This window comes from Protomyctophum bolini (assembly GCF_963924005.1).
Source record: "Protomyctophum bolini genome assembly, chromosome: 2".
In the NCBI taxonomy this organism is placed as follows: domain Eukaryota; kingdom Metazoa; phylum Chordata; class Actinopteri; order Myctophiformes; family Myctophidae; genus Protomyctophum; species Protomyctophum bolini.
The window spans coordinates 5025776-5041774 of NC_137863.1; the positions used below are offsets into that span (position 1 = coordinate 5025776).

General features: G+C 47.7%; 1 protein-coding gene across 1 annotated transcript in view; it reads left to right on the forward strand.

Annotated features, from left to right (window-relative positions):
• dnah9 (dynein, axonemal, heavy chain 9) overlaps nt 1–15999 on the forward strand; it is a 110063-nt gene that overhangs the window by 73296 nt on the left and 20768 nt on the right. Inside the window, exons 43-48 of the mRNA XM_080788665.1 lie at nt 2173–2361; nt 3512–3747; nt 6226–6348; nt 6787–6991; nt 8504–8668; nt 9379–9519. Coding sequence (XP_080644791.1) covers nt 2173–2361; nt 3512–3747; nt 6226–6348; nt 6787–6991; nt 8504–8668; nt 9379–9519 — 1059 coding nt within the window. The remainder of the gene's footprint in view (nt 1–2172; nt 2362–3511; nt 3748–6225; nt 6349–6786; nt 6992–8503; nt 8669–9378; nt 9520–15999) is intronic.

A 15999-nucleotide genomic window follows, 5' to 3' on the forward strand; every position in this document is an offset into this window, starting at 1 on the left:
TCGATAGTAGCTCTGTTCCATACCTCTAATACGTGCAACACATTAGAGCTATGGACCAGAGCTAGATAGATAATAAGTTGCTCATGGATGGATAGACAGGCTATCCGTTTTTATCCTGCAGGATGAACATCTTTAATTAACACTGAGATGAAGTGAAAGTCTAAAGACAACTCACACTTATGTACTGTAGGCTGACCAGGAGCTGAGCTCTGACATCACACACACAACATAAACTGTTGCAGTGCAAACATAGACATGCATATTTGTGCAGGCCGTCCATTTTTGAGAGATTTACCTACACTATGATAGTTTTTTGAGCGGTGCCTAACCGCTCCAATGACTGGCCGTGTCTGTCTGTCCGTCTGTGATACAAACAGCTGCAATACTCCTGGGTGACCTAAAGTGGCACTGTTGAGCAGCCTAAAAGGGCCATTCACACTGAGCACTATACTGTGACTACAGCCAGCCAGTGATGTTGTTGAGCAGCCTGGACCGCTCAGTTCACACAGGTGTGATTTTTACTTGCGCAAGCAGAGCGCACCGGTCGTACCGGCTTTTTTATGCGTTTGCCTGTGGTATAAATACTGATTTTGAGAGTGACGTAATGAAGATATGTATCAATGCCGCCGTACAACTGGCTTTCAATGGTGACGTAACATAATGTTTCAGTGTCGGGTGGATTAAAGGTAATGTGTACATGTATGTAATCTGAAACCTATCAATAAATAAAATCAATATACTGTATATAACACGGCATACGCATAAAAAAAACCCAGCCGACCACAGCATAGTACTTTTCAATCTACAACTTACATACGTTATCTGTTAGATAACCAATATTGAAACATATCGTAATTACGTCACTATTGACGGCCAGTTGACAGTTGGCAGTACTTGCTCGCAGTACTTGACAGTACTTGCTCATTTATACAGCCATTATTGGTACCCTCCCACGTTACATTGGTTCTAAATTTGAACTCTCTCAACCTCAGATAAAATGCTTGGTTACGCTACGTCGTGCCCCCAACAAAATCTGAGGCTGGGAAAAAAAGCATTGCTTATTTCGAACCCTGGTCTTGGAATGACCTCACATCATCATCAACACTATCATGTTAGTGTGACATTCAGACAGTGCAGAGGCTGCTCGATGGTGAATTAGTATTGTAACATTCTCCTTGGCTTTGACTGACTGATATTAATACGGTAATCCAGCCAGTTCGGTCATTTGCATTATCATTTATGCTGGGCACACACTTTTGTAAGCAAACGCTAAGCAAGGGTTGTTTTTGATAAACATCAATCCGTCCACTCCATGTGTGTGTGCGCACGCGTGCGTGCACGGCTGCACGCTGTTTCACCCGCGTTTGGTTAAAAGTAAGTTACGTTTGAACTTTGAACATTACAAACAAACTTTGCAAATAACGTGTCGGGGTCCAAGCAATTCCTTCTGAATCTGTGCGATCATGCTAATGCTATCCCGCTGAGTTCGCTCTGACTTCTTTAGCAAGCAGTGTGACAGGGAAGAGCACGGAGCAGCAACACAGGGAGGGGAGGGGCGGTGGGAGCAAAGGGAACAGATCTTCAAATGAACACCGCATTGAGCCTCGACAGAGTCGACACGTTGTTGGCTTGTAGCTCTGCTCTTTTTGGCGAACGACACCGCCGTTCAGAAATATAAATGTAGGTATAGAACCGCGACTATAGAATGTGCACTTGCTGTAGACAGAGACTTGTCTTTATCACGATTGAACGGTCAAATCATGTAGTCGCACCTGTGCTACAAATTGAATTTTACAACTCGCACGGTGATATTTTTAGTCGCAAATGCGAGTACCTAGTCGCACTGTCGAGCCCTGCATGCAGGTGGGAGGTCTGGTGGAGGTCTGGTTAATAGTCTGTGTGGTCCACATGCAGGTGGGAGGTCTGGTGGAGGTCTGGTTAATAGTCTGTGTGGTCCATCACATGCAGGTGGGAGGTCTGGTGGAGGTCTGGTTAATAGTCTGTGTGGTCCATCACATTCTGGTGGAGGTCTGGTTAATAGTCTGTGTGGTCCATCACGTGCAGGTGGGAGGTCTGGTGGAGGTCTGGTTAATAGTCTGTGTGGTCCATCACATGCAGGTGGGAGGTCTGGTGGAGGTCTGGTTAATAGTCTGTGTGGTCCATCACATGCAGGTGGGAGGTCTGGTGTCGGAGAAGGTGCGCTGGGCCGAGTCCGTGGAGAGCTTCAGGAACCAGGAGAGGACGCTGTGTGGCGACGTGCTGCTGGTGACCGCCTTCGTCTCCTACCTGGGATACTTCACCAAGCGCTACAGGGTCCAGCTCATGGACCACGCCTGGAGACCCTTCCTCAGCCAGCTGACGGTGGGTGTGGGGGGGGCTTCTCACTGCGCACGTTAACCCATTTAGACCTGGGATCCCCCATCTGAAAATATGTTGTTCCAGGGACCCCCGCCCCCCAGATGCAAATAATTGAGTTAGAAACGTTTGCTGTGAAAGAATATAATTATGTGACCAGACTCTTCACATACTAGAGCATGTCTGAAATAAGTGTCAGGGCTTAAATCGACATGTAAATATGAAATAAATGCTTAAACATGTAGCTAGGTGTAATGTTAGAGACCACAGAAGTGAACCTTTCAAGTCTGTTTTCTCAACTCGCTGTTGTCTGCAAGACATTAATTACTCTATAAGCCATATCTCCAAAACTACCATGGTGGGTCAAACTGAACAACCAATACGTCAATTTGAAGCTATGTTTCCCTGCTTTCATATGACATGAAAAAAACGAAAAGAAAAAAAAATCCAATGGCAGTCTCTCAGTCAAATTTGGTCACATATATTCAAAGATTTCCGACCACATTGTCACGATTCTTTTAAAAATAGCAGGTCTACAAGCTTGTATAGCGTAGGCACTGGGTCATTATAAAGACGTGTGGGGGACGTCCTGGGCAAAATAAGTGTTCGCATTATGCTATGCCTTTAGCTATTGAAAAAATAGCAGATCTACAAGCTCATAGCGCGCCACTACGAGCGTGTAGGTCTGCTATTTTTGAAAAAAATCGAAGAACGACTGACATATAGAAACATAGCTTTTTTCAGAAAAACTGTCAGGATCTAGAAGACGTTTTTTTTAGAATCTGATCTCAGGTCAGAACGGGTTACATAACCAGTAAGACGCGCAAACGCGGGAAGCGAACGCAGCTCGTACATATTTGGGGTTTTTTAAGATTTATTTTTAAGTTATTGTTTTAAGTTAAGTTATTTTTAAGTTAAGTTTTTAACTTAGCCATAACCATATAAGGAGTCCCCAAAGCAAATACGTCCAAATATGGAGTGTGTTGCATCAATCACAAACAAATCACTCGGCTCCATATATGGGCACAAAGGGGGGACACACAGACACACACACAGACACACAGACATGATCTGCTAGGTCTCATAGTAAGTGCTCACTGCGTTCGCAATCACTGCGTTCGCAATAACGTTGGTTGTGGTTGGTGTCCCACAACAGACCCCCATCCCCGTGACCCCCGACCTTGACCCCCTGAGCATGCTGATGGACGAGGCGGACGTGGCGGCGTGGCAGAACGAGGGTCTGCCCGCCGACAGGATGTCCACGGAGAACGCCACGGTGCTGACGTCCTGCCAGCGCTGGCCGCTCATGGTGGACCCGCAGCTGCAGGGCGCCAAGTGGATCCGCAACAAGTACGGCGACGGCCTGAGAGTCGTACGCATCGGCCAGAGAGGGTGAGACGGGGTTTTTTTTTTCTTCATGTTTGTCATGTGCAGACGTTACAGAGAGGGTGCGACGGGTTTTATGTTTGTCATGTGCAGACGCTACAGAGAGGGTGAGACGGGTTTTTATGTTTGTCATGTGCAGATGTTACAGAGAGGGTGAGACAGGTTTTATGTTTGTCATGTGCAGACGCTACAGAGAGGGTGAGACGGGTTTTTATGTTTGTCATGTGCAGATGTTACAGAGAGGGTGAGACAGGTTTTATGTTTGTCATGTGCAGACGCTACAGAGAGGGTGAGACGGGCTTTTTATGTCTGTCATGTGCAGATGTTACAGAGAGGGTGAGACAGGTTTTATGTTTGTCATGTGCAGACGTTACAGAGAGGGTGAGACGGGTTTTTTTTATGTTTGTCATGTGCAGACGTTACAGAGAGGGTGAGACGGGTTTTATGTTTGTCATGTGCAGACGTTACAGAGAGGGTGAGACGGGGTTTTTATGTTTGTCATGTGCAGACGTTACAGAGAGGGTGAGACGGGTTTTATGTTTGTCATGTGCAGACGCTACAGAGAGGGTGAGACGGGTTTTATGTTTGTAATGTGCAGACGTTACAGAGAGGGTGAGACGGGTTTTATGTTTGTCATGTGCAGACGTTACAGAGAGGGTGAGACGGGTTTTTTGTTTGTCATGTGCAGACGTTACAGAGAGGGTGAGACGGGTTTTATGTTTGTCATGTGCAGACGTTACAGAGAGGGTGAGACGGGTTTTATGTTTGTCATGTGCAGACGTTACAGAGAGGGTGAGACGGGTTTTATGTTTGTCATGTGCAGACGTTACAGAGAGGGTGAGACGGGTTTTATGTTTGTCATGTGCAGACGTTACAGAGAGGGTGAGACGGGTTTTATGTTTGTCATGTGCAGACGCTACAGAGAGGGTGAGACGGGTTTTATGTTTGTCATGTGCAGACGTTACAGAGAGGGTGAGACGGGTTTTATGTTTGTCATGTGCAGACGCTACAGAGAGGGTGAGACGGGTTTTATGTTTGTCATGTGCAGACATTACAGAGAGGGTGAGACGGGTTTTATGTTTGTCATGTGCAGACGTTACAGAGAGGGTGAGACGGGTTTTATGTTTGTCATGTGCAGACGTTACAGAGAGGGTGAGACGGGTTTTATGTTTGTCATGTGCAGACGTTACAGAGAGGGTGAGACGGGTTTTATGTTTGTCATGTGCAGACGTTACAGAGAGGGTGAGACGGGTTTTATGTTTGTCATGTGCAGACGTTACAGAGAGGGTGAGACGGGTTTTATGTTTGTCATGTGCAGACGTTACAGAGAGGGTGAGACGGGTTTTATGTTTGTCATGTGCAGACGCTACAGAGAGGGTGAGACGGGTTTTATGTTTGTCATGTGCAGACGCTACAGAGAGGGTGAGACGGGTTTTATGTTTGTCATGTGCAGACGCTACAGAGAGGGTGAGACGGGTTTTATGTTTGTCATGTGCAGACGTTACAGAGAGGGTGAGACGGGTTTTATGTTTGTCATGTGCAGACGTTACAGAGAGGGTGAGACGGGTTTTATGTTTGTCATGTGCAGACGCTACAGAGAGGGTGAGACGGGTTTTATGTTTGTCATGTGCAGACGCTACAGAGAGGGTGAGACGGGTTTTATGTTTGTCATGTGCAGACGCTACAGAGAGGGTGAGACGGGTTTTATGTTTGTCATGTGCAGACGTTACAGAGAGGGTGAGACGGGTTTTATGTTTGTCATGTGCAGACGTTACAGAGAGGGTGAGACGGGTTTTATGTTTGTCATGTGCAGTCATTTTTCATGTTGTTTTTCGTGGTTATTTTTCAAGTCACTGCAACCACCTCAAAGGTAACCTCGCGTCACCAGGCCTCGTCTACTGTTACTAAATTGCCGTGTGATCCGGTCGGGAGGGGATGATAATCGTTACGTCATGTTTGTAGTCATTGTTTTGTAGTCATCAGGCCCACCAAACCAGAACTTCCTATTCCCTCAAACCGGAAGAATAATACCTTCCCAATAAAAGCCCAAAACAGTTGGATCATGATGGAGATAAGACTTGGATCGTGGGTGTTACACTTGCAGTAGCCTGGGGTCCACCTATGCTTTCTATGGCATAGGCAGCTCACGGCAGGATCCGCCGGGAGAATCTAAACGCAGCTGTGCAACATGAGACTAATTAGTTGGAGCGACAGAGAGAGAGAGAGAGAGAGAGAGAGAGGAGTGTGTGTGTGTGTGTGTGTGTGTGTGTGTACGGGTGTCCGTGTGTGCTTCATTTTAACAAAGGTGCAGACGATCAGAAATCAGCAGAGAGTGATCGACGTTTGCGCTACTCTATGCTGAATTGAAGTGGTCTCGGTCCCAGACTTTATTTTTTCTCTCCCTGGAAATAAAAACGTCTGGGTTTCCGAGGCTACACTAGTTGCAGCTTCATTCATTCTCGTGCTCCATGGTTTGATCGACAGGTACCTGGACGCCATTGAGAAAGCGATGTCCAGCGGAGACGTGGTCCTGATAGAGAACCTGGAGGAGAGCGTGGACCCCGTCCTGGGACCCCTGCTGGGCCGGGAGACCATCAAGAAGGGCAGGTGGGACACTCGATTAGACCTGAGGCCGATTATATATGACTTCTAAATCCTAAAGGTTTTCTGAAAAACCCATGTTTCTATGTCAGTGGTGCTCAACCTTTTTCATGTCAATACCCCCAGGAATTGTCTGTATTTGGCTGCGGACCCCCATCTGAATATATGTAGTTCCAGGACCCCCCAGAAGCAAAGATTTGAGTTAAAAACCTCTGAAAGAATATTATATTCACGACAGATTCGCGACACATTTTCACGATTTTTCAAAAAAAGCAGATCTACAAGCTATGAGCCTGATGATTCACTTCCTGGGTCTCGGTATCCGAGTGAAACAGAGTCTTGCTACATTAACTGACTGGATGCGGCGCTGCTGTAGTACCCTTTTCAGACACCAGATGGGGGTGTCGGCGGTCAATGAGTTAATGTTTCTTTCATCATCACCAGGTACATAAAGATGGGAGACAAGGAGTGCGAGTATAACCCAGCCTTCCGCCTCATCCTCCACACCAAGCTGGCCAGCCCTCACTACCAGCCGGAGCTGCAGGCCCAGTGCACGCTGGTCAACTTCACCGTGACGCGCCACGGCCTGGAGGACCAGCTGCTGGCCGCCGTGGTCAGCATGGAGAGACCCGACCTGGAGCTGCTCAAGGTCAGCACGTTGTTGGAACACCGGGGGGGCGGGGTTCCTAAGTATCACTGATTGATTAGTTACACAGTATAGGTCGGAAGTTAGGAACCAAGGGTTGCTGTGTTTTGAGGGAATTCGTTTGCCTCCCGTATCTAAAAACTGTGTTTTGAGGGAATTCGTTTGCCTCCCGTATCTAAAAACTGTGTTTTGAGGGAATTCGTTTGCCTCCCGTATCTAAAAACTGTGTTTTGAGGGAATTCGTTTGCCTCCCGTATCTAAAAACTGTGTTTTGAGGGAATTCGTTTGCCTCCCGTATCTAAAAACAGTGTTTTGAGGGAATTCGTTTGCCTCCCGTATCTAAAAACAGTGTTTTGAGGGAATTCGTTTGCCTCCCGTATCTAAAAACTGTGTTTTGAGGGAATTCGTTTGCCTCCCGTATCTAAAAACTGTGTTTTGAGGGAATTCGTTTGCCTCCCGTATCTAAAAACTGTGTTTTGAGGGAATTCGTTTGCCTCCCGTATCTAAAAACTGTGTTTTGAGGGAATTAGTTTGCCTCCCGTATCTAAAAACAGTGTTTTGAGGGAATTCGTTTTCCTCCCGTATCTAAAAACAGTGTTTTGAGGGAATTCGTTTGCCTCCCGTATCCACTTTTGGTTGTTGAGAAACAGCTCCTAAAACATTATTTGACACTTTTGGTTGTTGAAAAACAGCTTCTAACCATTATTTGACACTTTGGTTGTTGAGAAACAGCTCCTAAAACATTATTTGACACTTTTGGTTGTTGAGAAACAGCTCCTAAAACATTATTTGACACTTTTGGTTGTTGAAAAACAGCTTCTAACCATTATTTGACACTTTGGTTGTTGAGAAACAGCTCCTAAAACATTATTTGACACTTTTGGTTGTTGAAAAACAGCTTCTAACCATTATTTGACACTTTGGTTGTTGAGAAACAGCTCCTAAAACATTATTTGACACTTTTGGTTGTTGAGAAACAGCTCCTAAAACATTATTTGACACTTTTGGTTGTTGAAAAACAGCTTCTAACCATTATTTGACACTTTGGTTGTTGAGAAACAGCTCCTAAAACATTATTTGACACTTTTGGTTGTTGAGAAACAGCTCCTAAAACATTATTTGACACTTTTGGTTGTTGAAAAACAGCTTCTAACCATTATTTGACACTTTGGTTGTTGAGAAACAGCTCCTAAAACATTATTTGACACTTTTGGTTGTTGAGAAACAGCTCATAAAACATTATTTGACACTTTTGGTTGTTGAGACACCAAGGGGCTCCAGGGGGGGTCCCCCATCGTAATGGCATTGACGGTGTAGCTACACATGGAACTCATACTGTGTGTGTGTGTGTGTGTGTGTGTGTGTGTGTGTGTGCTTTTGCGCGTGTGTGTGTGTGTGTGTGTGTGTGTGTGTGTGTGTGTGTGTGTGTGTGTGTGTGTGTGTGTGTGTGTGTGTGTGTGTGTGTGTGTGTGTCGCGTGTGCGCGTGGGCGTGGGCGTGTGCGTGCGCGTGACAGTCCAACCTGACGAAGCAGCAGAACGGTTTTAAGATCACCCTGAAGACTCTGGAGGACAACCTGCTGTCTCGTCTGTCCTCGGCCTCGGGGAACTTCCTGGGAGACACGGAGCTGGTGGAGAACCTGGAGACCACCAAGCGCACCGCCGCCGACATCCAAGAGAAGGTTGAGCTTTCATTCTTCTGTCTACCGTAACCATTCTGACTGTAGGCTACTAGAAGAGAAGGTTGAGCTATCTTCTGTCTACCATAACCATTCTGACTGTACTAGAAGAGAAGGTTGAGCTATCTTCTGTCTACCATGTAACATTCTGTACTAGAAGAGAAGGTTGAGCTATCTTCTGTCTACCATTTAACATTCTGTGCTAGAAGAGAAGGTTGAGCTAACTTCTGTCTACCATTTAACATTCTGTACTAGAAGAGAAGGTTGAGCTATCTTCTGTCTACCATTTAACGTTCTGTACTAGAAAAGAAGGTTGAGCTATCTTCTCTCTCTCCTATGCTAACTGTGATAACCATTACAACTGTTCTAGCAGTGCTATCCTATGCTAAATGTATTAACAGTGCTAGCCTGGATGCATGTGTTTGGTAGACTCCCCCCCTCCCCTCGTGGGGAGGAAGCGTCAGTGAATCCTCGTTATGAGTCTGGCCCCTCCAGGCTATGTGTTTGGACCAGCATATTAACATGAGTCCGACAGACAGACACCCTACCCAAAACAAACCCAACCCTAAACCTAACCTGACAGGAAGCCACAGGTTTGTTACTAATGTCTGTCAGACTGTTAGTATGTCTGACCAACGTATGCACCCCCCTATGCAGTCACAACCTGTCCTACAGTATGCTAGCTGTGCTAACTGTGCTGACGGTACCTGCAGGTAAAAGAAGCCAAGGTGACCGAGGCCCAGATAAACGACGCCAGAGAGCTGTACCGGCCGGCCGCCGCCCGCGCCTCCTTACTGTACTTCATCATGGACGACCTCCACAACATCCACCCCATGTACCAGTTCTCCTTGAAGGTATGAGACCTCCACAACATCCACCCCATGTACCAGTTCTCCTTGAAGGTATGAGACCTCCACAACATCCACCCCATGTACCAGTTCTCCTTGAAGGTATGAGACCTCCACAACATCCACCCCATGTACCAGTTCTCCTTGAAGGTATGAGACCTCCACAACATCCACCCCATGTACCAGTTCTCCTTGAAGGTATGAGACCTCCACAACATCCACCCCATGTACCAGTTCTCCTTGAAGGTATGAGACCTCCACAACATCCACCCCATGTACCAGTTCTCCTTGAAGGTATGAGACCTCCACAACATCCACCCCATGTACCAGTTCTCCTTGAAGGTATGAGACCTCCACAACATCCACCCCATGTACCAGTTCTCCTTGAAGGTATGAGACCTCCACAACATCCACCCCATGTACCAGTTCTCCTTGAAGGTATGAGACCTCCACAACATCCACCCCATGTACCAGTTCTCCTTGAAGGTATGAGACCTCCACAACATCCACCCCATGTACCAGTTCTCCTTGAAGGTATGAGACCTCCACAACATCCACCCCATGTACCAGTTCTCCTTGAAGGTATGAGACCTCCACAACATCCACCCCATGTACCAGTTCTCCTTGAAGGTATGAGACCTCCACAACATCCACCCCATGTACCAGTTCTCCTTGAAGGTATGAGACCTCCACAACATCCACCCCATGTACCAGTTCTCCTTGAAGGTATGAGACCTCCACAACATCCACCCCATGTACCAGTTCTCCTTGAAGGTATGAGACCTCCACAACATCCACCCCATGTACCAGTTCTCCTTGAAGGTATGAGACCTCCACAACATCCACCCCATGTACCAGTTCTCCTTGAAGGTATGAGACCTCCACAACATCCACCCCATGTACCAGTTCTCCTTGAAGGTATGAGACCTCCACAACATCCACCCCATGTACCAGTTCTCCTTGAAGGTATGAGACCTCCACAACATCCACCCCATGTACCAGTTCTCCTTGAAGGTATGAGACCTCCACAACATCCACCCCATGTACCAGTTCTCCTTGAAGGTATGAGACCTCCACAACATCCACCCCATGTACCAGTTCTCCTTGAAGGTATGAGACCTCCACAACATCCACCCCATGTACCAGTTCTCCTTGAAGGTATGAGACCTCCACAACATCCACCCCATGTACCAGTTCTCCTTGAAGGTATGAGACCTCCACAACATCCACCCCATGTACCAGTTCTCCTTGAAGGTATGAGACCTCCACAACATCCACCCCATGTACCAGTTCTCCTTGAAGGTATGAGACCTCCACAACATCCACCCCATGTACCAGTTCTCCTTGAAGGTATGAGACCTCCACAACATCCACCCCATGTACCAGTTCTCCTTGAAGGTATGAGACCTCCACAACATCCACCCCATGTACCAGTTCTCCTTGAAGGTATGAGACCTCCACAACATCCACCCCATGTACCAGTTCTCCTTGAAGGTATGAGACCTCCACAACATCCACCCCATGTACCAGTTCTCCTTGAAGGTATGAGACCTCCACAACATCCACCCCATGTACCAGTTCTCCTTGAAGGTATGAGACCTCCACAACATCCACCCCATGTACCAGTTCTCCTTGAAGGTATGAGACCTCCACAACATCCACCCCATGTACCAGTTCTCCTTGAAGGTATGAGACCTCCACAACATCCACCCCATGTACCAGTTCTCCTTGAAGGTATGAGACCTCCACAACATCCACCCCATGTACCAGTTCTCCTTGAAGGTATGAGACCTCCACAACATCCACCCCATGTACCAGTTCTCCTTGAAGGTATGAGACCTCCACAACATCCACCCCATGTACCAGTTCTCCTTGAAGGTATGAGACCTCCACCCCATGTACCAGTTCTCCTTGAAGGTATGAGACCTCCACAACATCCACCCCATGTACCAGTTCTCCTTGAAGGTATGAGACCTCCACAACATCCACCCCATGTACCAGTTCTCCTTGAAGGTATGAGACCTCCACAACATCCACCCCATGTACCAGTTCTCCTTGAAGGTATGAGACCTCCACAACATCCACCCCATGTACCAGTTCTCCTTGAAGGTATGAGACCTCCACAACATCCACCCCATGTACCAGTTCTCCTGGAAGGTATGAGACCTCCACAACATCCACCCCATGTACCAGTTCTCCTTGAAGGTATGAGACCTCCACAACATCCACCCCATGTACCAGTTCTCCTTGAAGGTATGAGACCTCCACAACATCCACCCCATGTACCAGTTCTCCTTGAAGGTATGAGACCTCCACAACATCCACCCCATGTACCAGTTCTCCTGGAAGGTATGAGACCTCCACAACATCCACCCCATGTACCAGTTCTCCTTGAAGGTATGAGACCTCCACAACATCCACCCCATGTACCAGTTCTCCTTGAAGGTATGAGACCTCCACAACATCCACCCCATGTACCAGTTCTCCTTGAAGGTATGAGACCTCCACAACATCCACCCCATGTACCAGTTCTCCTTGAAGGTATGAGACCTCCACAACATCCACCCCATGTACCAGTTCTCCTTGAAGGTATGAGACCTCCACAACATCCACCCCATGTACCAGTTCTCCTTGAAGGTATGAGACCTCCACAACATCCACCCCATGTACCAGTTCTCCTTGAAGGTATGAGACCTCCACAACATCCACCCCATGTACCAGTTCTCCTTGAAGGTATGAGACCTCCACAACATCCACCCCATGTACCAGTTCTCCTTGAAGGTATGAGACCTCCACAACATCCACCCCATGTAATAATAATAATAATAATATATACGATTTATATAGCGCTTTTCTAGGTACCCAAAGTCGCTTTACAGAAAAAGTACAGACATATTTATTAGAAAACTATTTAAAAGGTTTAAAAGGTTAAAAACTAGAAATCAAAATCAAAGAGGGACAAACAAGAAGGGGTGTGTCAGTGTGTGTGTGTGGGGGGGGGTTATATAGGGAAAGCCAGTTTGAAAAGGTGGGTTTTGAGTGTGCTTTTGAACATTTCGAGGGTGGGGGCAGCTCTGATGTGAGTTGGGAGTGAGTTCCAGAGAGAAGGGGCAGCCACTGCAAAGGCCCGGTCTCCCCATGTCCGTTTGTTTGATTTGTGGGGTTCCAGTTGGTTGGCAGTGCTTGACCTGAGGGAGCGGGAGGGGACATGGCGGTTGATGAGTTCAGAGAGGTAGAGGGGGGCCTGGTTGTTGAGGGTTTTGTAGGTGATGGTGAGTATTTTAAATTCAATCCTGGACTTGACTGGGAGCCAGTGGAGTTCACGGAGGATGGGTGTGATGTGGTCCCTGGATCTGGTTCTGGTGAGCAGGCGGGCGGCGGAATTTTGGACGTATTGGAGTTTTTTGAGGACCTTGGTGGTGACGCCATACAGGAGGCTATTGCAGTAGTCGAGTCTGGATGTAATGTACCAGTTCTCCTTGAAGGTATGAGACCTCCACAACATCCACCCCATGTACCAGTTCTCCTTGAAGGTATGAGACCTCCACAACATCCACCCCATGTACCAGTTCTCCTTGAAGGTATGAGACCTCCACAACATCCACCCCATGTACCAGTTCTCCTTGAAGGTATGAGACCTCCACAACATCCACCCCATGTACCAGTTCTCCTTGAAGGTATGAGACCTCCACAACATCCACCCCATGTACCAGTTATCCTTGAAGGTATGAGACCTCCACAACATCCACCCCATGTACCAGTTCTCCTGGAAGGTATGAGACCTCCACAACATCCACCCCATGTACCAGTTCTCCTTGAAGGTATGAGACCTCCACAACATCCACCCCATGTACCAGTTCTCCTTGAAGGTATGAGACCTCCACAACATCCACCCCATGTACCAGTTCTCCTTGAAGGTATGACACCTCCACAACATCCACCCCATGTACCAGTTCTCCTTGAAGGTATGAGACCTCCACAACATCCACCCCATGTACCAGTTCTCCTTGAAGGTATGAGACCTCCACAACATCCACCCCATGTACCAGTTCTCCTTGAAGGTATGAGACCTCCACAACATCCACCCCATGTACCAGTTCTCCTTGAAGGTATGAGACCTCCACAACATCCACCCCATGTACCAGTTCTCCTTGAAGGTATGAGACCTCCACAACATCCACCCCATGTACCAGTTCTCCTTGAAGGTATGAGACCTCCACAACATCCACCCCATGTACCAGTTCTCCTTGAAGGTATGAGACCTCCACAACATCCACCCCATGTACCAGTTCTCCTTGAAGGTATGAGACCTCCACAACATCCACCCCATGTACCAGTTCTCCTTGAAGGTATGAGACCTCCACAACATCCACCCCATGTACCAGTTCTCCTTGAAGGTATGAGACCTCCACAACATCCACCCCATGTACCAGTTCTCCTTGAAGGTATGAGACCTCCACAACATCCACCCCATGTACCAGTTCTCCTTGAAGGTATGAGACCTCCACAACATCCACCCCATGTACCAGTTCTCCTTGAAGGTATGAGACCTCCACAACATCCACCCCATGTACCAGTTCTCCTTGAAGGTATGAGACCTCCACCCCATGTACCAGTTCTCCTTGAAGGTATGAGACCTCCACAACATCCACCCCATGTACCAGTTCTCCTTGAAGGTATGAGACCTCCACAACATCCACCCCATGTACCAGTTCTCCTTGAAGGTATGAGACCTCCACAACACCCACCCCATGTACCAGTTCTCCTTGAAGGTATGAGACCTCCACAACACCCACCCCATGTACCAGTTCTCCTTGAAGGTATGAGACCTCCACAACACCCACCCCATGTACCAGTTCTCCTTGAAGGTATGAGACCTCCACAACATCCACCCCATGTACCAGTTCTCCTTGAAGGTATGAGACCTCCACAACATCCACCCCATGTACCAGTTCTCCTTGAAGGTATGAGACCTCCACAACACCCACCCCATGTACCAGTTCTCCTTGAAGGTATGAGACCTCCACAACACCCACCCCATGTACCAGTTCTCCTTGAAGGTATGAGACCTCCACAACATCCACCCCATGTACCAGTTCTCCTTGAAGGTATGAGACCTCCACAACATCCACCCCATGTACCAGTTCTCCTTGAAGGTATGAGACCTCCACAACACCCACCCCATGTACCAGTTCTCCTTGAAGGTATGAGACCTCCACAACATCCACCCCATGTACCAGTTCTCCTTGAAGGTATGAGACCTCCACAACATCCACCCCATGTACCAGTTCTCCTTGAAGGTATGAGACCTCCACAACACCCACCCCATGTACCAGTTCTCCTTGAAGGTATGAGACCTCCACAACATCCACCCCATGTACCAGTTCTCCTTGAAGGTATGAGACCTCCACAACATCCACCCCATGTACCAGTTCTCCTTGAAGGTATGAGACCTCCACAACATCCACCCCATGTACCAGTTCTCCTTGAAGGTATGAGACCTCCACAACATCCACCCCATGTACCAGTTCTCCTTGAAGGTATGAGACCTCCACAACATCCACCCCATGTACCAGTTCTCCTTGAAGGTATGAGACCTCCACAACATCCACCCCATGTACCAGTTCTCCTTGAAGGTATGAGACCTCCACAACATCCACCCCATGTACCAGTTCTCCTTGAAGGTATGAGACCTCCACAACATCCACCCCATGTACCAGTTCTCCTTGAAGGTATGAGACCTCCACAACATCCACCCCATGTACCAGTTCTCCTTGAAGGTATGAGACCTCCACAACATCCACCCCATGTACCAGTTCTCCTTGAAGGTATGAGACCTCCACAACATCCACCCCATGTACCAGTTCTCCTTGAAGGTATGAGACCTCCACAACATCCACCCCATGTACCAGTTCTCCTTGAAGGTATGAGACCTCCACAACATCCACCCCATGTACCAGTTCTCCTTGAAGGTATGAGACCTCCACAACATCCACCCCATGTACCAGTTCTCCTTGAAGGTATGAGACCTCCACAACATCCACCCCATGTACCAGTTCTCCTTGAAGGTATGAGACCTCCACAACATCCACCCCATGTACCAGTTCTCCTTGAAGGTATGAGACCTCCACAACATCCACCCCATGTACCAGTTCTCCTTGAAGGTATGAGACCTCCACAACATCCACCCCATGTACCAGTTCTCCTTGAAGGTATGAGACCTCCACAACATCCACCCCATGTACCAGTTCTCCTTGAAGGTATGAGACCTCCACAACATCCACCCCATGTACCAGTTCTCCTTGAAGGTATGAGACCTCCACAACATCCACCCCATGTACCAGTTCTCCTTGAAGGTATGAGACCTCCACAACATCCACCCCATGTACCAGTTCTCCTTGAAGGTATGAGACCTCCACAACACCCACCCCATGTACCAGTTCTCCTTGAAGGTATGAGACCTCCACAACATCCACCCCATGTACC